Here is a 23,018-nt window from a genome sequence, read left to right as displayed (position 1 = left end):
TTCTCCTTCCCAGCTTTCAAACCCCATTACATATTTTATAACAGTTTTTCCCATGCTGGCTTCCTAAAATAATGAAAAATATCACACAGTACAGCTAAGTACAAAAATGCATCAACTTAGGGTCTGATAGCTAAACTGATAGCTCTCTTAAAAACGATACATAGAAGAAAAATTTGTTTGAAATCAGCAAGACTGAGGCTCTATAAAAAGCTTACATATTTTAACATGTGACAGTTTATATACAGGCATCATTTGTATTTCACATTATTCCTTTTGTCTCTATTAGAAATCCAAAATTGTGTAATTACTGACCTATTAATATTTCCTGGCCCAGGTTTTGAGGGCTGCAGTGACCCACTTATAAATCACCACTTCTGCCTTAACATAGGATTCATAAACACAAAATACAACTACAAGACAGAGCAAAGAAAATGTAGTCATAGAATTATAACTCAAAAAGAAGGTTAACTATACATGTTTCAAATGCCAGTTGTGTGCTTCAAAACCAGATTTCACATGTGGGTATCTGTTGATCTTCAAGGAGTAGTCTGGGTACCTTTCTCTACATGATTGGTTATCAACAGCTTTTCCAACATTTACACTCTATAAAAGTCTCTTGTCACTTGGTTTGAAAGGAATTAAAATACCGGGGTTTATTTAAACTGCGTTTTTGCATACCTCTTAATTAATGGAAAAAGATTAAAATGTAAAAAAAAAAAAAGTTATTTACAAGCTTGACCATTACAGAAATGCTTTGCAAAAAGCAAAGCATATTAAGGACAGAAACCAGTTGGAGCATGCCAAAACTTCCATATGCAGCTGACTCGGAAAACCGGAACTAGTCGGTGGGGAAAAGCAAAAACATTTTAAAAGTCTAGAACCCTCTCAAGTCTGCATTTACAGTTACAAACACTACTGAGAAAAGGAGGCTCAAAGACTGCGAACTGGAAGTCCGGAGTGGTTTACCATGTACTCCAGTCAAGGCTCCCACTTTTGTATATTAAAACTTGCTGCATGTAAACACTGTCCTCGGACCAGCTTTACAATGCAGCTCAGATCAAAACTAATCAAGCGTCTCATAGGAAACCCTGAAGGACTCCAAAATATTTCCTAATGTTCCATGATCCTGTAATGCTAACATAAAACAGCAAGTTCTAGTTAAATCACATTCTAACATCATTTTAAGTTTTATTTCCCAGTAAGTTTGGTAAAATGGTCTAAAATGATGCATTTCCCAAAGCCAAGAAAAAGGGTAAAAGGAAAAATAGATTCGAGCCGCTTAAACACAGCCCAGGCCAGTTCAGCCTGCCAGTATAGTCGTCTTCCATCACCGGTCCATCATGCTGAGAATCATCTCAGGAGTGAGGTCTCCATTGGGAGCTTCCACTACAGCAGGTTGAGCTTCTTCTTCTTCCTCTACTGGTTCTGCATCAGGTTCTTTCTTTACTTCAACCATAGTATTTTCAATTTCACCAGTGTTCTGGTCTTCAACCTTAATGATTGCTGCAGCTAGAAGGGCAGAAAAGAAAGGGGATGGGGAGGAGGAGGAAAATGACAGATTTTTACTGGTTCCAGGGCTGGCCTGCACCTCCCTCAGATGACTTTTTCAGTTGATACTTAGACCTTTGCATAGAAAGGAAAGGAGGGGCTCCCAATAAAGACACATTCCCACCTCAGGGCAGAATAATTTAGCCTGCCTCTCATTCATCCAAGTATCAAGCCCCTACCTCCCTGGCTCCTGTGTGAAGATGTTTTAGCAGCAAATTTCAAAAGATATATAGGAATATATGAGACAGTATTTAAGCAATTTTTACAGAGTAATCGAGACTATCAATATACAGGTGCACCTCAAATCAGCTCCTCTACACTTAGAGTAAGGCAAAGTTTCAGTCAGATTCAGAGTCCACAGCAACACTAGTGAATATAGTCAACGTAAAATGCTTCTGCAGGCTGTAAGCTTTGGAAGGACATGTGCTGTATTTGGAGCACTGATCAAACAGCCAAGTCACCAGGCAGCATTCACCTCTTGAAGGAAGAACTGCTTCCTGCACTTTCTAAAATTTTACTTAGACTTTGTATAGCTATTGATTTCTATGCTTAAGAAGAAACCTCTGTGGAGTTGCAACTACGCAGTATTTATGCTATGCTCCAAACTACAGGTCTGAAGCATGTTTGCTTGTAGTAATATTTGCAAAAGTCTACATGCATAAAATACCATGGTGGTTCTTGTAACAGTTTCTTTAACAGCAAGTGCAACATGAGCAGACACCCAGCAACTGGGACAAAAAAAGAAAAAGAAAAAAAAAGAAAGAAAGAAAGACAAAAAAAAGTTTGCACACACACTTATTAACTGGAATGTTATCAAAGAAAAAAAACCAAATCCTGTCATCTCCTTTTTGCATGATCTGAAACAGGCATGTTCCCTAACAACCAGGAAATGCTTGCAACAAGCATCATGCACAAGGAAGATCATAGCAAGCTAGAGAAAAGTGCAGCTATTTACTTTTTAAATAAGCTCACTTGAGGGCAGGAGTTCTCTGATGAGAGCTGCCAAATCCAAGGAAGATGCAGTTCAAACAAGCATTGTAACGTAAGCTTCAAGTAGTGACTTACGCTGGGATTGTTTTGGTTGGGTGGCAGCTTTGCCTGGTGGTCTTCCTCTTCGTTTCTGACTAGGAGGTGGTGCAGGAGCCTCTTGCTCAACTTCTGGTTCAGCCTCAATTTCTACTGCTGTCTCCTCTTCATCTTCATTATCATCCAAATCTGGTTCAGCACTTTCCTCTAGGAAAAAAGAAAAAAAAAAATCCTCGAAGAAGTGCATTAAGCAAGTCTTTAGTTTAAAGAGGTTAAACACATTCACCTACAGAGCCATTACTTAATCCTCAATTGAAGGGAGCTGGCTCTGGTAACAGAGAAGGCGAATGAGGCCTTTGCTAAGAACCTAGTGGCACAGACTCAAGTTTGTTACTCCTACATTAAAGGGAACAAAATGCCATTCAGAAAGGGAAAGAAAACATGATTTCATTTGGTGGTAGTGACTTCAATACCTCTATGAAACACTCCAGAAGTCAAGAGTGATCCAACAGTAATTCTCCTAGCCCTCAAGAAACAGCAGCACTGTACTTATCTTTTTCTGTAACGTAGATCAGCAACTGGGGTAGCAGTTCCTGAACACCGCAACTAGTGTTCAGGACCTCAATGTCAAGTTGAAAACAGTAAAGTCACATGAAACTGGGGAGGTCTTAAGCATCACAGTTGAACACAGCTTTGCAGACACCTTGCCATGCTTTCAAGGATCATCAACATACCATAGGTCATCAATCAGTGACCAAGAGCATCTTCTCCAAGACCTCTCTTTATGACGTAGAACAGCCTATTTTATGAGGCCCTGTCCACCAACCGATTTATGATAGCACCTCCCCTCCATGCCAACTAACTGCACTTCTTAGAAACTGATTCCAGTCCAATGGTGCTCATGACAAGTTTTAACTTCTTGCAATTTTTTTGTGGTGTATTGAGCTAATGGCGCAAAGTTTTATACTTCAGGACATCCCCGAAATTACCAGTTAGCACCATCAATGTGCCCAGAATACTCCATGCAAAACCAAATCAGACAAAAAGCAATAAAAGGTGTCAAGGGGAACAGACTGTCAGAAGGGTAAAATGACTGCCCCAGAATGTCTAAGCATGCCCACTGCACAGAAGAGTAGCTTATCTTCCTCATGAAGAGGTGAGCCATTGCATGAGGCATACTTCCATTTATCTGAGGGGGAAGAATGAACTGTAGCGATTTCATTTTCTTAGAAGCAGCAATAATGGCTCTAATACTTTTCAGTTAAGAGAGACACCCAAAAAGTATCCAAGCTGCACAACTGTTGACCAGGGTGTGATAAAAATGATTACTATCAAGTGAAAAATACCTTCAAAAAGGTGGCCATTGGTCTTTGGGATTCCACAAAGATGAGGCGTCATAACACATACCAGGCCTCAACTTCAAATCTCACAAGTAAATTAAGACAGAAAACAGAAAGCAGCCAAACATACCAGGGTTAACTATACGCTGCCATCTTATGGATGCATTCCTGGCTTGAAAAAAGATCAGTTCAACATCCCAGAAAGACTGCAAATACTCTGGATATGATGTGCTTTCATCCCCCTCAGTCAGATTATGCTGAAGGGATTGATTTTATCGCCACAAGATCTCACATTAGCATCTATTTGTTCTGTGCACTACTGCTTTCCAGACATTTCCTCATGTCTGTAAGCACCTACTTCCTTATGTACAAGGAGGTATGCATGTGCTGCGCTATTGTACGCAGTCATTCAAAGACAAATTTCTTTTATTGAATTTTTCAGGTCCTACCTTTTTAGAGCTTCTTCATATTTTCCTCAGATCTCAACTTTTATCAACTATCAGTCTGTCTACTTCAGCAGCTGACAGGCCAAAGCAGGGGACAACATGACTTTAGTACTGGAAAAATGTATCAGACAGTGTACTAACACTCAGAAGAGCATGCAAGACAGACAACTGTAGTCTAGGCAAAGGGTAACAGACACAGCACTTTTTTCCCCAACTACTGAGTCTCGGAAGAGGTCCAGGACAGCCGAATTCACACCAACCTCCCTAAACACACACAGTCCTCTATGTACATACATACACGATCATTTTTTTCCCCTTATCAAGTACATAAAGGCCTTTCAGGTACAAAACCAAACCTGCAGAACTGGCAAACAGCTAACAAAGAAACAATGAATCACAAGCCTGTAATGCTAAGAAGGTACTGAGCTGTATCTTACCACTATCAGAGGAATCTTCTTTCTTAGAGCGCATTTTTCTCTTTCTGCCACGTTTGCCCTTCTTTGTCTCTCCTCCATTCCCTCCTTCCCCACCATCTGGGCCAGAACAATTATCAGCATGTCTGGCCATTGTGTTCTGTTCAGAATGGGGGAAAAAAAACAAAACAAAAAAACCAACATGCATTGAAATCAAGATCAGATATTCTGGCCCTGTTTTTACACAGACATTTCTGACTGCTTGTCTCTTTTTCCTCTTTGTAATGGAAAAATATTTACCAAATATAGGTAAATTTCACTAACTTCTACTCATAAAGCTGAGTTTTCCTACTGCTCATGATGCTACTGCTAGCACATGCCAGTATCAGTATCAATACCAGAGCCTCCTCTCAGAGAGCAGCAAGTGCCACCTTTTAAAAGATCAGTGTTGTGCCTTGTGCCCCAGACACCCTTTTCTTTGAGTAACAGGGCTCCTCCTTTCCAAAACCCCCATTCAGCCAAAAAGCACAACTCAAAATGTATTTACACACACACACACACACACACACACACACACACTCCCTTACCCTGCGAGTGAAAGTTTTACCACACTTGGAACAGACAAATGCAGCAGGGACAAAGTTGGGATCATGGTATCGTTTGAAGTGCTTATCAAGGTGCTGTTTTTGACGGAAGGTTTTATCACAATGGCTACAGGCATAAGGTTTTTCTCCAGTATGGGTCCGTTTATGCATGATCATGCGCCACTCCTGGTAGGGACAAACCAAAGAGAAAGAATAACTTGAAAACTTTCAGATGTAGACACTGAGAAATTTATTTCTGCAGGCAAGACGAGGTCAAACACTTTAGTCCAAGAAAAACACCCAGGAGAAGATGGTCCTGCCCGAGTGCAACCACACTCTGATTGATGGCATATTCGGTCCTACCTACTTCCATCCTCCAAGCAACTCTAGCTCTTTGTCAACCGATATGCCAAGGTTGTGACTTAACTCCCTTAAAAGACACTCTCCACAGGGGAGCACTTCAGCAGAAAGCAAAAGCCACTGAACTCTCCCATGCCCTTTAAATAAATAAATAAAAGTCAGAGAGCTAACACTGATTTTGAAAGTTGGTCAAACTTAACAGATAAGATTTCTTAGCTTATGTGTTTAGCTCCTGTTCTAATGCACTTAAGGGGTGTCAGTCCCACCAGCTTACCTTCCTGCATGCATAATCACACTGGTCACACTTGAAGCGCTTCTCATTCTTGTGAGACTTTTGATGCTGTTTGAGGGCATATCGCTCATGAAACACAGCATCACAGTATCGACACTTCTTGCCCTGCTCAGTGTAGGAATGCTGCTTTTGCAAATGGACACCTAGGAATGCAAGAACCAGAGCCTTTAATCACATCACGGCTATCCAAGGGTGAAAGAGCCTGGTATACAATCTCTCAGTGTCTTTCCCTCGGTATACTCTTGAGTTGATAAAGTGTTTGATGATATACCACATAACTTATATTCAAAATTCACTATCTGTAAAATACAGCAGGATTCTTAGACTGTTAGTGTGTAGACTATTTCAAAAATCCATCTCAAAAACATAGCAGCCAGATCACTGATGCCCAGGACTGCTTTGGACAATCTGTAAGGATTCTCTCGGAAGACAGAGCAACATAAATTTTTGCTACTGAAGTTCATGCAACAGATGAAGTAAAGTCAAGGTAAAACACAGCACTGTCCTCAAGACACTTAAGACCACTCTGAATTGCCTGAATACAGTCAGAAGCCAGGTAATACATTGGGAAACAGGATTTTTTGCAGGATCAGAAGTCAAAGTGACAGGACTAGAGGGTAACAGGGGTACCAACAGCTAACCCCTATCAGAGGTTTTAATCACTTTAAAATCCTCCAAATATGAGCATATTGCACCTGCACAAGGTAGCCTGCTGTAGCTTGAACAATCCTTATGAAAAAAAAAATCTTCACAGCTATTCTGTTTTTTCCTGTTATAGATCAGTACTTGTTTGCTTCATAGACACTTGGTGTCATCGTCTCAACGTGTCCTTCATTGTAGCACTTTACATCTGTTTGTTATGAAGGAGAACCTACCTTCCCGTTATTTGGTTGATATTTTGCTTATAGACAGAATTATGCCAAATCTCAGCCTTTTCTTCACTGAGAAAGATTATCTTCAATTGCTCTGGGAGTAGTACTATTTTTCACCTTCTTGTATATCATAAAAGAGAGCTTGCCTGCTAGAATCATGGGGAACTGCTCACCAGGTCAACACTCTCCTACTGCAAGGACTCAGGGCTTTTGTGACAACTCAGTCTCTCCTATTCTGTCTGTGGCACACAGATCCACTTTCTGAAAAATGAAATCATTTAGGCTAATTCAAGCCTTTCAGCTTGATGAAGATATATCTGGGTGATAATTAATGGCCTCCAATACATAGGAGGTCACGCCAAATGACCTTCCGATTTCTCGGACCTTAAGTCGTACAGTTAAAATATTCGTCTAAGTTCAATAAATGCCTCGCACCTATGGACATGAAAATAACTTGCCTTGGATGCTTGAAAAACATGCTGCATTTTCAAATAGTGAAAAGAAATTGAAAGTGCTGTTCCCATAGCATGCAGCAGTTACTGTAAGCTAAAAGGCTAAAAGTATGTATTACCAGCCACACTTCTAAGCCTGTGCTTCATTTTGTGCAGTTACTGGATTTACTAGGTTAAAGCGGGGGGAAGACAGCTGATGGGTTACATGAACTCTAATTTTGGGAAGGCATGTTTTGTGTAGCCTTCTGTAGTAACTTCGCTAATGGCCATGTTGCCAAGATACATACCCAAGTCCCTCTTTCTTGCTCTAACAGTATCACAGTGAGGACAGTGAAATTTGGCCACATTCTCCGTATGTTTCTGTAAAATGTGCATCTTCATGGTACCACTCTGAGTGAAGCGAGCATGGCAGATGTAACATTCATATGGCTTCTCTCCTACAGTAACGGAAGGAGAAAAGTAGCACAAGCACTTTTATTAACAAGAAATCTAATCAAAAAGCCCTAAAATAAAATAACTCCCCAGAAACCAGCAAACAGCTCAATGATGTTTCTTTCTCTAGAAGTTTTAGTTCCCGTAAATATCTTTCTACAACACAAAGACAAAACAAATTCACTCTTGAGCAAATGAGTTAATTATTAGTCCTTACAATGAGAAACACATTCAAGACCTACATGCAAGATGCTGGAACACTGTGAACATCAAATCTGAGATTTTCTTTTGAATGCTCATGCATACAAGCACAGTTCTGTCATTAAATTTTAGCAGCCTCATCAGTTTAGCACTCCAGCAGTGTTCCATGCTAGAAAAAAAAAGTCCTATTTCTATCACAGAAAAGACTAAGGATCTTCACAAACTGCATCCAGACACTGTTGCAATTACACTCAAGAATGAAACTAAAAATGGCTATAACCTTCAGTGGGAAGTAAAACATCAATAAAGAAGATATTGCTCATCTTCATACTGATAAAGGGCCTGTATTCTGTCACCTCACAGTGAAGGCAAAAATCAGAATCCTCTAGCACATTTCTCAGAGCAATTACTAGTGTCAGTTTATGAATTTATTAATGTTGATAAACAGTGCATTCTCTTCAGCTACAGACTTCATGATAATTTTACACTAAACTTGAATACTTCATTTTGCTGACTCCGAGCATGAGCACCATTATGCACTGTCCAAGCACTCAGACACCAGCACACAGACAGCGTGCTAAAAGCATGACATCAGTACCAGAGTGGGTCCTCATGTGCCCCTTCAGCGTGTAAGTATCCCTGCTGGCATAGCTGCACAAGCTGCACTGGAACGGACGCTCTCCAGTGTGAGAGCGAATGTGGCGTTTCAAATTGCTAACCTGAAAGCCAAGAGCAAGACTGGAGTTAGTAAGCATGAATAGGTAAGATTTCCAAAGTAAAAGAAATCAGTCAAAAATTTTGTTACAGTAACATTTTGTTTCAGTAGCAAGGTTAAAAATAATACAACCAACCAACCAGTTTCAGTGCCAGTCTTGCACTGCCATGTAACCACTCATACTCCCTTTCCCACTCTGTTCCACCTCCCAGCTTTATTCCTAGTCTTGCTCCTACATTCAAAGCAGCCAGATTTTGTCTCCTGCACTCACCTTACTGGCATCAACCATCTCAACGTCAGAGGATAAGCTAAAATTTGAAAGCATCCTGGACAGACACAGAGAAAAAGCATTCCAGGAAAGCATGCACCCAGGAACACTGCAGATGTTCTTCCACAGGGTGCCTCCTGGGATGCCCTCCAGTTACTTTCAGGAAGAACATAAATCAGTAACTCAATAAAAAAGCCCTAGTCCTGCAATCAAGGTGACTTAATCCCTTTGCGCTCCTGCCATTATCTAGGAGGCATGAACATAGCTTAAAAATTAGCAGACATGAACGGAAAGCGTTTTCTGCTTCAGTAAGAGCAAGCTGCACCAACTGCTGTCTATAAAACCCTGCAACCAGCTCACATAGGACCAACTTGCTTATTCTTTCCTAATTCATGCACTGCAACACAACGCATTCATCACTTCAGACCTCAGGGCCTGGAATTACAACACCGCAGTCACAGCTCAAAGTTTTGTTTGTTTGTTTGTTTAATAAATAAATAGATAAATAGATAAAACTTAAAAGACCCACAAAAACCCCAGCATTCCCCCCTCAAAAAATAAACCCCAAAACATACACACACAAACTGAAACACCCACACCCAGAAAACTCAATAAATAAATAAATAAAAGAAGATTAAGCACCCAATTCAACATCTCCACTGTAACCTTCCTCCACTGCACAGATCACTTTTTAAAAATTTTGCTCGTGACCTTGCTCAGATTTCCTATCCCCACCTTGCAATGTAGTTTTTATTACATTTTAAAAGCTGTCCTGCAGCACAAGCAACAGTGCTGCTTAGGGCACAGGGTAGAACATTCAAGTAAGCTTTATTTGCTCAAGCAAATTAGATAACCTCTTAGAATTAGCAAAGCTGTTTTTCACTAATTTGGGAAAGCGCCATTCATTTTGGCAGCAATCACTTTATCAACAGATATGTAAGATGCAAAGTGCACATTTTAAAATTGGAGAGCATCTCTAGTCTTAAAGTACTGCCTCCTTCAACTCCTTTACTCATCTTAAAGGACTGCTCTTTTTAAAAACAATGAAAACTACAGTCTCCAAAGAGGAAATGGAAATGATCTAGGGTTTCGGTGCACAAATATCCTCAAATAGGTTTCCCATCAACTGAGAAAACCCTATCATTTGCTTCCAAAAAAAAAAAACAGACCTAATTCATTCAGAAAGCAGCTGTGCAGACGACCTCGGAGTGCTAGTGGACAACAAGCTGACCATGGGCCACCAATGTGCCCTGGTGGCCAGGAAGGCCAATGGTCTCCTGGGGTGCATTAGGAAGAGTGTTGCCAGCAGGTCGAGGGAGGTGATCCTGCCCCTCTACTCAGTCCTGGTGAGGCCACATCTCGAGTACTGCGTCCAGTTCTGGGCTCCCCAGTACAAGAGAGACACGGAGCTACTGGAGAGAGTCCAGCGTAGGGCTACGAGGATGATCAGAGGGCTGCAGCATCTGCTCTCTGAGGAATGGCTGTGAGAGCTGGGCCTGTTTAGCCTAGAGAAGAGAAGCTTGAGGGGGGATCTTATCAGTGTGTATAAGTATCAGAAGGGAGGGCATCAAGAGGATGGGGACAAACTCTTCTCAGTTGTCCCACACAACAGCACAAGAGGCAATGGGGCAAAAACTGAAGCACAGAAAGTTCCGCCTGAACGTGAGGAGGAATTTCTTCACTGTGAGAGTGACAGAGCAGTGGAAGAGGTTACCCAGAGAGGTTGTGGAGTCTCCTTCTCTGGAGATATTCAAAGCCCTCCTGGATGCAATCCTGTCTAACATGCTCTAGGTGACCCTGCTTGAGCAGGGGGGTTGGACTAGATGATCTCCAGAGGTCCCTTCCAACCTTACTGATTCTGTAATTCATAACCCATTTACTCAGAGGCTTTTCAAAAATGGTCAAGGAGGAAAGTTTGTAACAGATGATGAATAAGTCTTGAAGCATACAAGCATGTACTTGGCACTGTGACAATTAACATACCTCCACACTAGCATAATCACACACTGAACATTTGAATGGTTTCTCGTGGGTGTGTTTGTAGCGGCGATGCCGAACCAACTCTCCACTGGTCACAAAGGCCATGTCGCAATCCGGGCACTTGTGAGGGCGTGTACCTAATCATTTGCAGGAAAATAGGAAGATGGGGACATTCAGATTTAGTGGCAAAAAATATGACACAGCTTCTCCCTCTCCACCCCCCCCACCATGAATCAGCAATGTTCCTTTTGTTCTGAAAGATTAGATTACAGCAGCAAATGGCACGCAGGCGTCATAGCCTTTGTATGAACAGCCAATGGACGGAAGATACTGCTAGAGAGTGTACATCCCTTCAACGAGGGAAACAAACTCCCTTATTTTCTTATCACTTGGCTATTTGCAAATTTCAAACCATTCAGTTAGATAATGCAGAGGTATGAAAAGAAAGCTAAGAACATGAATTACACTTTTTTGGCAGAAGGGTCAAAAGAACATTGTTTAAATTTGATGACAGTTACGAAATTACTCCTATATTAAGTTTTATAACAGAAACTTAAGTGAGGAACAACAGAAACATGCTTTCATTCCTACATGTTTTACTGGTCCAGTTTATAACCTATTCCCTGTTTTGTTTTTCTGCTCCATCTGCCTTCTGTTTAGCTCCAGCCTCACCTTATTTTTCCATAGGAAGCAATGGCAGCACAAATCTCAGAACACAGCAAACTGAGGGCCCTAATAACACCCAAGACAAACAGAATGTCTTCTACAGCTTTAAGTAACTTCGGATCAGTCCCAGAGTTCGTTTTTGTATCTATGTACAGAATGAGCTTTGCACCTAACATGGTCAGGTGAAAAATTGCTCTCACAGGGGAAGAAAAAAAAATAATAAAGAAAGAGAGCAGCATCGCATAGTTACTTCCTTTCCAGCTTGTCCCATAGAGGAAATCTGACAGATTCAGATAGACCCAACTTGCCTATAGAATAAAGACAGAGTAGATTCCATTAGAAGAATGTACACAAAGGTCCGAGTACCTGTGTGAGTGTGGAGGTGCTTCCTCAGTAATGTGACTGTCTGAAAAGCTCCGCCCCCCAAAAACTAATTATACCACTGGTTCCTGATGTAAAACTTTATGGTACACAATAATCTCTTGAATACGCATTACAGCAAAAAGCAGAACCTTTTCAACTGTAGTGATATGGGAATACTAATACCACAGCATCACACAAGGCAAATGAGCTCCTTTGCAAACCTACAGACAGGAGAGAGCAGGTTTGCCCAGAAAACAGAGCTGAGAGCTCTTATACAAAACGGTAAGTGACACTGAGCATGCCTGCTTTACTCCCATTTGCATCTACTCAATCACTTCAACTGTATTGCAAGGTGCAGTCACAACCAGTGCAGTTTAGAAATCCGCTTACAAACCCACCTTTCCTTTTGATTTTTGTTGGTTTAGGTGGCTTCATGTTACCCACTACTTTTTCTGCATTGACCTCAGACAACAAACCCCCCTGGTGCTCCTCTTCAACGTCATACACAGAGACATCCACATCTTCGCCTTCCTCAGTGTAGCGTAGCTTACTCTTTTGGTTTTTCTTTGTTTTTTTGGCTGGTGGCTGATAGTCTGGATCTTTTTGCCAATTAGGATCTTCTTGGGGCTGAAGTTCACCTTGTTCCAGCGTCTCCACCTCACCATTTGCACCCACTTTCACTACCTGGAAGCCTTCTGGTAAAGGGGGAGTGTGACAGATCATGGGCTCTCCATCTTGCAGGCCTCCTTTGGAAACCTCATTTTCATATGCTCCCTGAAGTTCTTCCACAGAAGTGGTGGCAACAGGTACAGTCACTGGAACTGGTACTTGGACCAGCTGAAGCTCACCAAGATTTATAGGCTGCTCTTCCATATTAACAACCTGAGGTGTTATGATCTGTGTGTCATCCACTGTAGCCTCCGTTTCCTGAGGCACTGCACCTTCCATCACTTCAGTCTTCATTTGAAGAAGTGTTGGATCCAACTGTTCCATCATAACCATCTGCACACCACTGTTGACATCCTGAACTACTTCACCCCCATCTGCTTGGTTTGGTGGTATACGACAAGCATCGTCCTCCTGCCCAGCTTCACGGCGTCTTTCATAGGTTTTTCTCTCTTTTCCCTTAATAAAAGTTTCTGATTCTTCCACAATAGCTTCAACTGCCTCACCTTCCATTTCACCTTCTTGCTGTTAAAAAAACAAGCAAACAAAAAAAAAGCAGAAGAGAGAATATTGCACATCATCTAATGTAATAATGTGCCATAATAATGGCACACACCCCACAGACGGACAAGTGGCCTAACCGAAAACCATCAGCTCAACAGCAACAGCATACTGCAGCCAGTTTTAAGAAAACAAATCCAAAACTGTAAGCATTAGTCTCTGCTAGCGTATTGTCGCTGTAAATCAAGGTGATCACAGAATCCTGCCTGGAGTGAAACAGCCGCTGTACCAGTTTCATGGAAAGGAAGGAAAGCAAGGAAGAGAGATTAAGGGATATGTATGTTTCTCCTTCTCAAGGACTGCAAATTGCTAAGGCAAGTGATACTGCACGATTACTCCTTATTACCAATCTATGTAAAATAAATAAGCTGAATATCAGAAGCAGTCCTGTGCTATAATCACATTATTTTTATGTCATTAGAAATCTTACCTGTAAAAGCTGACTCTGTAAAGCACAATATAAATCTGGACCCCCCCCAAAAAAAACAAAAAAAAGACAACCTCCCCCAAAAACCGCAGTCAAACAAAAAAAATCTTAGTCTGAGAATAGTGATTTTTTCCCCCCTAAGATAAAGCTTTGAGAATGCAAAGCAAGAATTTAAGTCTTCAAAGTTACTCTAAATTAAGTTCATATTTCATGTAAAACTCCAGCTTCAAACAACTATTTCCTCTATGTTTAGACTTCTCTGAACAACACTTGATTGGCATCTTTTCTAAAAAAAGAAAAAGAAAAAAAAGAAAAAAGAAAGAAAAAAGGGGAAAAAAAGAAAAAAGAAGAAAAAAGAAAGAAAAAAAAAACAAGGATAAGTAAATTTCTTGGGAGTATCCTGAGCTTCATTCCTGTTTCCATTTATGGGCACTGCCTTGCCTCAGAAGGCAGAACACAGGATGAACTTGAGCACCGTGCCCTCTGTGGGTCGAAGGAGCCCCAGGATGCAGACAAGGCTCAGTTAAAATTTTATTTCAATCTAAATGGTCTGGACTCAGAGCTACATGACTCTAGTGATTTCTCATGAAAACTAGGCTAAATCTAGCCAGGGCATCAACAGCATGTAATAATTCTAAAGCTCAGTATTTTAGCAGGTAGGTCTTAATTTTAACTCTCAGAACTTTTGTATAAAAGCATTATCTCCTTTTTGACAAATTTCTCCTCTCTTCTCTCCTGCCCCAACAACCCAGCATCCACCCAATCATCTTATGAAGCTTGTGATCAAATTCTAATTCCAATCCCAGGGCTGATAGGAGACATCCACATTTTCTCATTTTATCTGTCGGCCTCTCAGACCAACTAATAGGACCTCTTAAAGCTATCTTTTGAACTCCGTACATTTCGTATCATGTCACTACCAGCTGTCTAAACATAGCCTTGCGCATTCGTTTCTGAAATACATGGGCATATATACATAACATGAAACGTAGCTATCAGTCTTTATTAGACTTCAGAAATACAAGACACGTAATTATTATTATTTTAGAGAATACTCGCTTTTACTGTTACGGCCTTTTCTAGTATACTGCACTACTTCTTTGAGAAAAAGATGTTCCTCTCTTTTTTCAGTCTGCTTGGACTAGGGTCACTTACTAATGTGCAGCCTTGATAGTCTCTATGTTTCTTGTGGGCAGCAGCAGTCTGCAGGGGGCACCAGATACCCAGAAATACTGACATATGGTTTCATGTGCACACCCTGCAGGGATCCTGCTTCTCCTTTTTCTTAACACTCATCAGCTTTTCAAGTCACAGCAAATCCATATGGACAAACAGCTGAAGAACACGAGATGATGCAAGTACTTTACACTAACCAGCAGTGATCAGAACGGAGCTTTGGTCTTTAGCCTGCAGCAATTGTGAAAGCGTGCCCAGCTGGGCTGAAACCCCTGGCCTCCAAGCGACTGACGCCCAAGTCACCTCAGAGCCACAAACAGCAGACATGGCCCTGCCACTGGCTTGCACGCCGCTCAGCCACAAGGCATCTCACAAGCCTGACCGTAGCACCGGCCTGTCACGCACGCAGGCACAAGGCACTTCCCAACCACCACCACCACCAGTGGCCACAGCATTGGCCTGTCACGCACGCACGCACAAGCCACCGCACAGCCACCACCAGCAGCCTGCGCAACAGCGCTCGCCTCAGAGGCACTCCGGCACTACGCAATCAAGAGATGCAAACAACAACAACATCACCCCACTGGCCCAGCAGCCGCTGCTTCTCAGCTCACCGCACAACCACTAGCACCTGACGCAGGTCTGCCACTGGCCTGCAAGGCAAACAGCCCAAACTCAGTGCACGCTCCCAAACATCGCACAACAGCCTCACACTGGCCTCTTACACCCTCACGCAGCAGCAGCCTCACAACTCCGGACAGCAGGCAGCATCCGAGCATTGCAGGGTCACTCACTGAGGCTGTTAGAGAAATACTGTGAGCGAAACCTTGCAAATAGTTAACAAGACTCAAGGACAAGGGGGAGAGAAAAACAGTACTGCAAAGGATAACCAGCTCCGGCTAAAGAACCTTGATGAAACCACAGCGCTTTGAAGATTGCGAGGGGTAGGTAAGACAAAAACAGCAGAATAACCCAGAAGTGACCATAGGTTCATTAAGGCTTATTAACATATTAAACTTCACACCTCTAAATGAATAATGAGATGGAAATGACATGATAATGATGTTACCGCCTCTTCTTCGCTTCCTATGCTAATTACCAACAATGTGAAAGCACAAGCGCAGAGCGATTACCTGAGGTAATGAAACTGTAACCAATAGAAAGATTTGTATAAAATACTCCCTGAAAAGTGTGTATAAATCAAGAATGAGAGGGGGAGAAGGTGTGCTAGCTTTGTGGATTTACCACCTCACACCCATCTCTGCGCAGAAATGAAATAAACAAATATCTCGACTCTGTGTGTCTGTTAGTTGCTTGAACACCGGGTAACAGAACCCAGATTTTGGGACAACAGGGGGGTTGGGGTCCCAGGGAGGGGCCCGGGGGGGCCCTGGGGGGGGAATTGGGGTCCAGGGGGGGCCTGAAAGAGGATTGGGGGCCAGGGGGGGGGTCTGGGGGGGGATTGGGGTCCGGGGGGGCCTGGGAGAGGATTGGGGTCCTGCGAGGGGGCCCTGGGAGGGGATCCCGGGGGGAGTACTTAGGGGGGAATTGGGGCCTGGGGGGGGCCTGGGGGAGGGAATTAGAGTCCCGGGAGGGGGCTGGGGGGACTTGGGGTCTCTGGGGGGGTATTTGGGGTCCTAGGGGGATATTGGGGGTCCCAGGGGGCATTTCGGGTCCTTGGTGGGGCATTTGGGGATCCCAGGGGGGTATTAGGGGTCCTGGGGGGTATTTGGGCGTCCCCAGGGGTCATTCGGGGTCGGGGGGGATGTTGGAGTCCTGGGGGGGGCCCCAAGTGGGTATTTGGGGGGTCTCTGGACAGGCTGGGGGGGGGGTTGCATTTGTCCCTGTGCGGCTGTATATACCCCCAGGACAGGTATTTGGGGGCGGTATTATAGGAGCAGGGGGGGGTATTTGGGGTGACAACATGCTTTTAGGGGGTATTTGAGGGTGTAGCTGGGGTGACAAAGCGGTTTGGGGGTTATTTGGGGGTGACAAAGGGGTTTGGGGGGTATTTGAGGGTGTAGCTGGGGTGACAAGGTAATTTGGGGGGTATTTGAGGTGACAAGGTGGTTTGGGGGTGTATTTGAGGGTGTAGCTGGGGTGACAAGGCGGTTTGGGGGTATTTGTGGTACCTGGGCGGTTGGGGGGTCCAGCGGGGGTGTTGTTGGGGGGCGCTGTGGGTCGCGGCGGCTGATGGCGGCACCCCCCCCCCAGCTGGGCCCAGCGGTGTTGGCGCTGCTGCGGGAGTGACCCCCGCTGGACAGCCGGACGCCCCATGTGCGTGCATGTGTGCGTCCCCAAGTACAGCCCTGCGCCCCCAAAGTACAGCTGGGCACCCCCACATACAGCTGGACGACCCCAGAGTACAGCCCCATGGCCCCGGAGTACAGCCAGATGCCTCCAGACACCCCCAGAGTACAACCGAACACCCTCAAAGTACAGGCAGACACCTCCATCCACAGTCCCGCACCCCTAATGACAGCCAAACACCCCTAGAGGAAAAACCAGACGCCCCCCAATACCGCCCCAAATTACATCCGCATGCCCCCAACAGATACCCCGAAGTCCAGCCCCAGGCCCCCTAAGTACAGCCAGACCCCTGCAAAGCAGGGTCAGAAACCCCCAAATGCAGCCCCAAACACCCGCAAAGTACAACCAGACACCCCCAACACCCATCCCCCAGGTACCCCCAAACCCCCACAAAGTACAGGCAGATACCATGAAACACCTGTGAAGCACAGCTGGATGCTCCCCCCAAGTACAACCGGACACCACCCCACACACATCCCCTCCGCGGTTCAGGTCCTTTGCCCTCCTCCCCCCAGTGATGTCATGCTGATGTCATCTGTGTGTAGGGGGGGGAAATTGGGCCCCACGGTGACATCACGCTGTTGCCGGCAGGAACTGGTCCCGACACCAGGAGGCCCCTGAGGAACCATGTGGCCGATCCCCGTGCGTCCGTGGGGATGGCGTTGGTGTGTCCATGGCGTGTCCGTGGGGCTGGCATGTCCGTGGGGCTGAGCCCCTCTCAGGGCGCTGCCACCGGTGTTGGGAAGTGGGGCCCCAGCCCCACGGCAATGGGGCCGTGGGGCCGGGCCTGCTCCAGCTGCAGCACGCCGGTGCCGTGGAGCTCTGCGTGTGGGGCAGGGACACGCGTGCAGGGCAGGGACACGCGTGCGGGGAGGGGGGGACACCCGTGTGGGTCAGCGCCACGGTGCCACTCACCCAGCAGCAGGCTGAAGAGGCGGCTGATGAGGCCCCGGGGGGCAGCAGCGACACTAGGTCCGACTGGCCCATGCGCGAGAGCTCCGCCAGCACCAGCCTGCGGGGAGGGGCCCAGGCGTCCGGGAGGGCCCAGGCATCCGGGAGGGGTCAAGGCCTCTAGGAGGCGCCCAGGCGTCCGGGCAGGAGGGGCCCAGGTGTCTGGGAGAGGGGGCCCAGGCGTCCGGGCACCTCTGCAGCTAGGCGGTGATGGTGAGGGGGCACGGGCGGCAGTTTGGGTTCGGGCCCCTTGGGCAGCGCCAGGGGAGCAGGAGGCGCTTGGGGGGGCTGCGGGGGTGGGGGGGGTTAGCACTGCCCCACACACGTGGGTCCCCAGCCCCACACGTGTGGGTCGGCAGCCCCACATGCCAGTCCCCTGCCCCACACACGTGGGTCCCCAGCCCCACACGCATGGGTTGGCAGCCCCACATGCGTGGGTCCCCAGCCCCACACACACGTCCCCACCCCACACGTGTGTGTCCCCAGCCCCACACAATGTCTCCAGCCCCACACGTGTCTCCCCAGCCCCACATACATCCCTGCCCCACACACGTGTGTCCCCACCCCACACATATCCCTGCCCCACATGCGTCCCCACCCCACACACGTGTCCCCAGCCCCACACGTGTCCCTAGCCCACACACGTGTGTCTCCAGCCCCACACACAGGTCCCCAGTCCCACACGCATCCCTGCCCCGCACGCGTGCCCCTCGCCCCACACGCGGGTCCCCACTCACCGCAGCTCCTCCTCCGTCACCTCCAGGGAAATCTCTGGGGAGAGGCCGCGGCTGCCCCATGGCGACCCCCAACTGCCCCACAGCGACCCCTAACCGCCCTACGGCAACCCCCAGCCACCCCACGGTGACCCTCAACTGCCCCATGGTGACCCTCCAACTGCCCTATGGCAAGTGCTACTGTCCCACGGTGACCCACAACCACCCCACGGAGACTGCGATTGCACCATGGTGACCCACCATCACCCCCAACCGCCCCACGGCGACCCCCAACTGCCCTCAACCACCTCACAGCAACCCACAACCACCCTAAGGTGACTGCAACTGCCCCACAGTGACCCCCCAACTTCCCTGTGACCCACAACCACCCCACAGTGACCCACAACCACCCTCAACCACCCCAGAGTAATCCACAACTGCCCCATGGTGACCCACAACTCCCCCACAGCAACCCACAATAATCCTCAAATGCCCCACGGCGACCCACAACTGCCCCACAGCAACCCACAACCGCCCCACAGTGACCCACAATAACCCCCAACTGCCCCACGGCAACTGCAACTGCCCCACAGTGACCCACAACTGCCCCACAGTGACCCACAATAACCCTCAAACGCTCCACGGCGACCCACAACTGCCCCACGGTGACCAGCACCCACCTCCCCCCACCCGGTTCCCATGCTCACCCCACAGCCTCCTCCCTGCCCCACAGCGCCGCTGGGGTCACTCACTCGAGGATGGCAGCGCCGGGATGCTGGGCTCGAGCGCCTCACACGGCACCTGGGGGCGGCCGGATGCCTGGGCCCCTCGCCCGGATGCCTGGGCCCCTTTCCCCAGACGCCTGGGCCCCCTTCCCCGGATGCCTGGGCCCTTCCCCCGGACGCCTGGGCCCCTCCCATGGACACCTGGGCCCCGCTCATCGGGGGCGGCAGTGGCCCTGGAGCCGCTGCACTTGCTCTCGCAGTGTCTCAGGGGGCAGCTGGGGCCAGAAGTCACGGGGCGGGCGGTGCCAAGGGGGGAGGGCCTGGGACGGCCCCACACGTCCCTCCACGCCCTACACGTCCCCCTCCACCCTCCCACACACCCCCAGCCCCACGTGTCTCTCCATGCCCCACATATTCCCCGTCAGCCCCACACATTTCTCTGCGCCCCCCACACCTCCCCCCAGGCCCACACACCCCTCTGTGCCCCACACGTCCTCCCCCGCCCCACACGTCCTACCCCAGCCCCCCCCCGGCCCATACATCCCCCCAGCCCCACAGTTCCTCCACCGCCCTACACCTCTCCCCCAGCCCCTCCCCAAGCCCACACATCCCCCCAGCCCCACACACCCCACAAGTTCCCCTGCAGCCCTATACGTACGTTGGGGGGTGGCGGGGGCAGGACGGGCCCCTCCGGGGTTCTCAGCTCTGTGGGGCAGAGACAGGCTCAGCGGCTGCCCCCCAAGCACCCCTAGCCCCCACATGCCCCGCTGAACCCCAGGTCCCCCACCAGCCCCCCAAGTGCCCCCCAAGTGCTCACCGGGGGCCGGGGGCAGCGCCACCTCCTCGGGAATCTCCTCCACTGTGGGGCCGGGCGGTGCTGTGGGGCTGCTGCCCCCTAAGTGCCCCCCGCACGCACACACCGCCGCAGTGACCCCTCCCAGTGTCCCCCTGCCCCAAAAGTGCCCCCCAGGCCCTCCCAGTGCCCCCTAGTCCTCCCCATGCCCCCATTATTCCCAGTCCCCCCAGTCTCTCCCAGTACCTCCCAGTTGCCCCCATTCCCCCCAGTCCAGTCCCCCCCGTCCCCCTGTCCCTCCAGTCCAGTCCTCCCGTTCCCCTCAGTGCCCCCCAGTCCACCCTAGTCCCTCCCTATCTTCCCAGTCCCCCCCAGTCCCCCCAGTCCCTCCCAGTCCCCGCAGTCTCTCCCAGTACCCCCCAGTTGCCCCCAGTCCATCCCAGTCCAGTTCTCCCATTCCCCTCAGTGCCCCCAGTCCCCCCCAATCCCCCAGTCTCTCCCAGTAACCCCAGTTGCCCCCAGTCCATCCCAGTCCAGTTCTCCCTTTCCCCTCAGTGCCCCCCAGTCCCTCTCAGTCCCCCCAGTCCCTCCAGTCCCCCCAGCCCAGTCCCCTCAAGTCCCACCAGTCCCCCCCAGTCCCCACAGTCCAGTCCCTCCCAGTTCCCACAGTCCCCCCAGTCCCCGCAGTCCCCCCAAGTCCCTCCAGTCATCCAAGTCCCCCCCAGTCCCTCCAATCCCCCCCCAGGCCCCCCAGTCGGCCCAGTCCAGTCCCCTCAGTCTCCCCAGTCCCTCCCAGTCTCCCCAGTCCCTCCCAGTCCCACCCATTCTCCCCAGTTCAGTCCCCCCAGTCTCTCCCACTCCCCCCAGTTGCTCCCAGTCCCCCCAGTCCCTCCCAGTCCAGTTCTCCCATTCCCCTCAGTGACCCCAGTCCCCTCAGGCCAGTCCCTCCCAGTCCCTCCCAGTCCATCCCAGTCCCCCCACTCCCCTCCAGGCCCTCTCAGTCCCCCCCAAATCCTCCTAGTCCAGTCCCCCCAGTCTCTCCCAGTATCCCCCAGTCCCCCCAGTCCCTCCCAGTCCAGTTCTCCCATTCCCCTCAGTGACCCCAGTCCCCCCAGGCCAGTCCCTCCCACTTCCCCCCAGTCCCTCCCAGTCCCCACAGTCCCCCCCAGTCCCTTCCAGTCCCCCCAGGCCAGTCCCCCCAGTCTCTCCCAGTCCCCCCCATTTCCCCTGGTTCAGTCCCCCCAGTCTCTCCCAGTCCCCCCAGTCACCCCCAGTCCCTCCCAGTCCAGTTCTCCCATTCCCCTCAGTGTCCCCCAAATCCCCTCCAGCCCCCCCAGTCCCCACAGTCCAGTACCCCCTAGTACCCCCAGTCCCCCCCAGTCCCTCCCACTCCCCCCACTCCAGTCCCCACAGTCTCTCCCACTACCCCCCAGTCGCCCCCAGTCCCCCGAGTCCCTCCCAGTCCAGTTCTCCCATTCCCCTCAGTGGCCCCCCAGTCCCCCCCAGTTCCCCCCAGTCCCTCCCAGTCCTCACAGTCCCCCCCAGTCCCTCCCAATCCCCCCAGGCCAGTCCCCCCAAGGCCCCCCCATTCCCCCCGGTTCAGTCCTCCCAGTCTCTCCCAGTGCACCCAGTCGCCCCCAGTCCCTCAAGTCCAGTTCTCCCATTCCCCTCAGTGTCCCCCACTCCCCCCTAGTCCCCCCAGTCCAGTACCCCCTAGTACCCCCCAGTCCCTCCCAGTCCCCACAGTCCCCCCTAGTCCAGAGTCTCCCAGTCCCCCCAGTCCACCTGAGTCCCTCCCAGTCCCCCCAGTCCAGTCCCCCCAGTCTCTCCCAGTACCCCCCAGTCGCCCCCAGTCCCTCCCAGTCCAGTTCTCCCATTCCCCTCAGTGCCCCCCAGTCCCCCCCAGTCACCCCAGTCCCTCCCAGTCCTTCCTGACTCCCCCAGTCCCCCAGTCTCTCCCAGTCCCCCCCAGACCAGTACCCCCCAGTACCTCCCAGCCCCTCAGTCCCTCCCAGTACCCCCCCAGTACCCCCCAGCCCTCCAGTCCCTCCCTGTCCCCCCAGTCCCCCCAGTCCCTCCCAGTCCCCCCCAGTGCCCCCAGTCCCCACCCAGCGGCAGCAGGTCACGGTAGGCCTCCGCCAGCAGCTCCAGCTCCTCCATGGTCGCTTCGGGCAGCCCCGTCTGCGGGGGCGGGGCCAGGCGAGGGGGCCCTGAGGAGAGGGGAGGGGCGTTGCAAAGAGTGCAGGGTCGTGGCCGGTCAGGGCAGAGCATGTGCAGTGGCCCAGAGGAGGGCAGGAAGGGGCGGGGCGGGCGGGTGCCGCGCTACCCGGGCCCTGCGGGGGAGTGGGGGTGAGAGGTGGCTGCTGCCGCGGGGCAGTGTCTCTCGGCCCGGGGCCGCCCGGAGCCTTTAGCCGCAGCGCCGGGAGCTGCCGCGCCGGGGCCGAGGGCCGCGGGCTGGGTAAGGTGAGCGGCTGTGCGCGCGGGGGCAGCCGGAGCCGCCGCAGCCCGGCTGTGTGGCAGCAGCGGCTGGGGAAGGCCCGGCCCGGCCTGGGCCACCTCCGGCCCCCGGCAGCCCCCGGCTCTTGCACCCTTTCTCCTAACAGCCCCATGGCTCAGTGCCGGCTGTGGTGGCCATTTTTCAGCGCCATCCCAGCTGTGAGGAGAGGCCGCGAGTGCAGCGGTGCTTGTGGTGTCTCCAGGCTGGAGGCAGGAGGCACCAGCACCCTGGAGCCAGCTCC

General features: G+C 49.8%; 1 protein-coding gene across 1 annotated transcript; it reads right to left on the bottom strand.

Annotated features, from left to right (window-relative positions):
* Positions 1 to 1,327: 1,327 nt before the first annotated feature.
* Positions 1,328 to 13,137, bottom strand: LOC134149728 (transcriptional repressor CTCF-like). The gene is made up of 10 exons (XM_062592936.1): positions 12,357 to 13,137; positions 11,962 to 12,009; positions 10,933 to 11,066; positions 8,565 to 8,685; positions 7,621 to 7,770; positions 5,992 to 6,152; positions 5,361 to 5,543; positions 4,801 to 4,933; positions 2,614 to 2,781; positions 1,328 to 1,509 (listed from the first exon to the last, which is right to left on the bottom strand). Exons 1-10 carry the CDS (start codon positions 13,135 to 13,137, stop codon positions 1,328 to 1,330), a joined length of 2,061 nt encoding a protein of 686 aa, XP_062448920.1.
* Between the last annotated feature and the right edge of the window lie 9,881 nt (positions 13,138 to 23,018).

This window comes from Rhea pennata, chromosome 21 (genome assembly GCF_028389875.1).
Source record: "Rhea pennata isolate bPtePen1 chromosome 21, bPtePen1.pri, whole genome shotgun sequence".
NCBI classification, from domain to species: Eukaryota; Metazoa; Chordata; class Aves; order Rheiformes; family Rheidae; genus Rhea; species Rhea pennata.
This window is presented reverse-complemented; position numbering and strand designations above follow the sequence as displayed.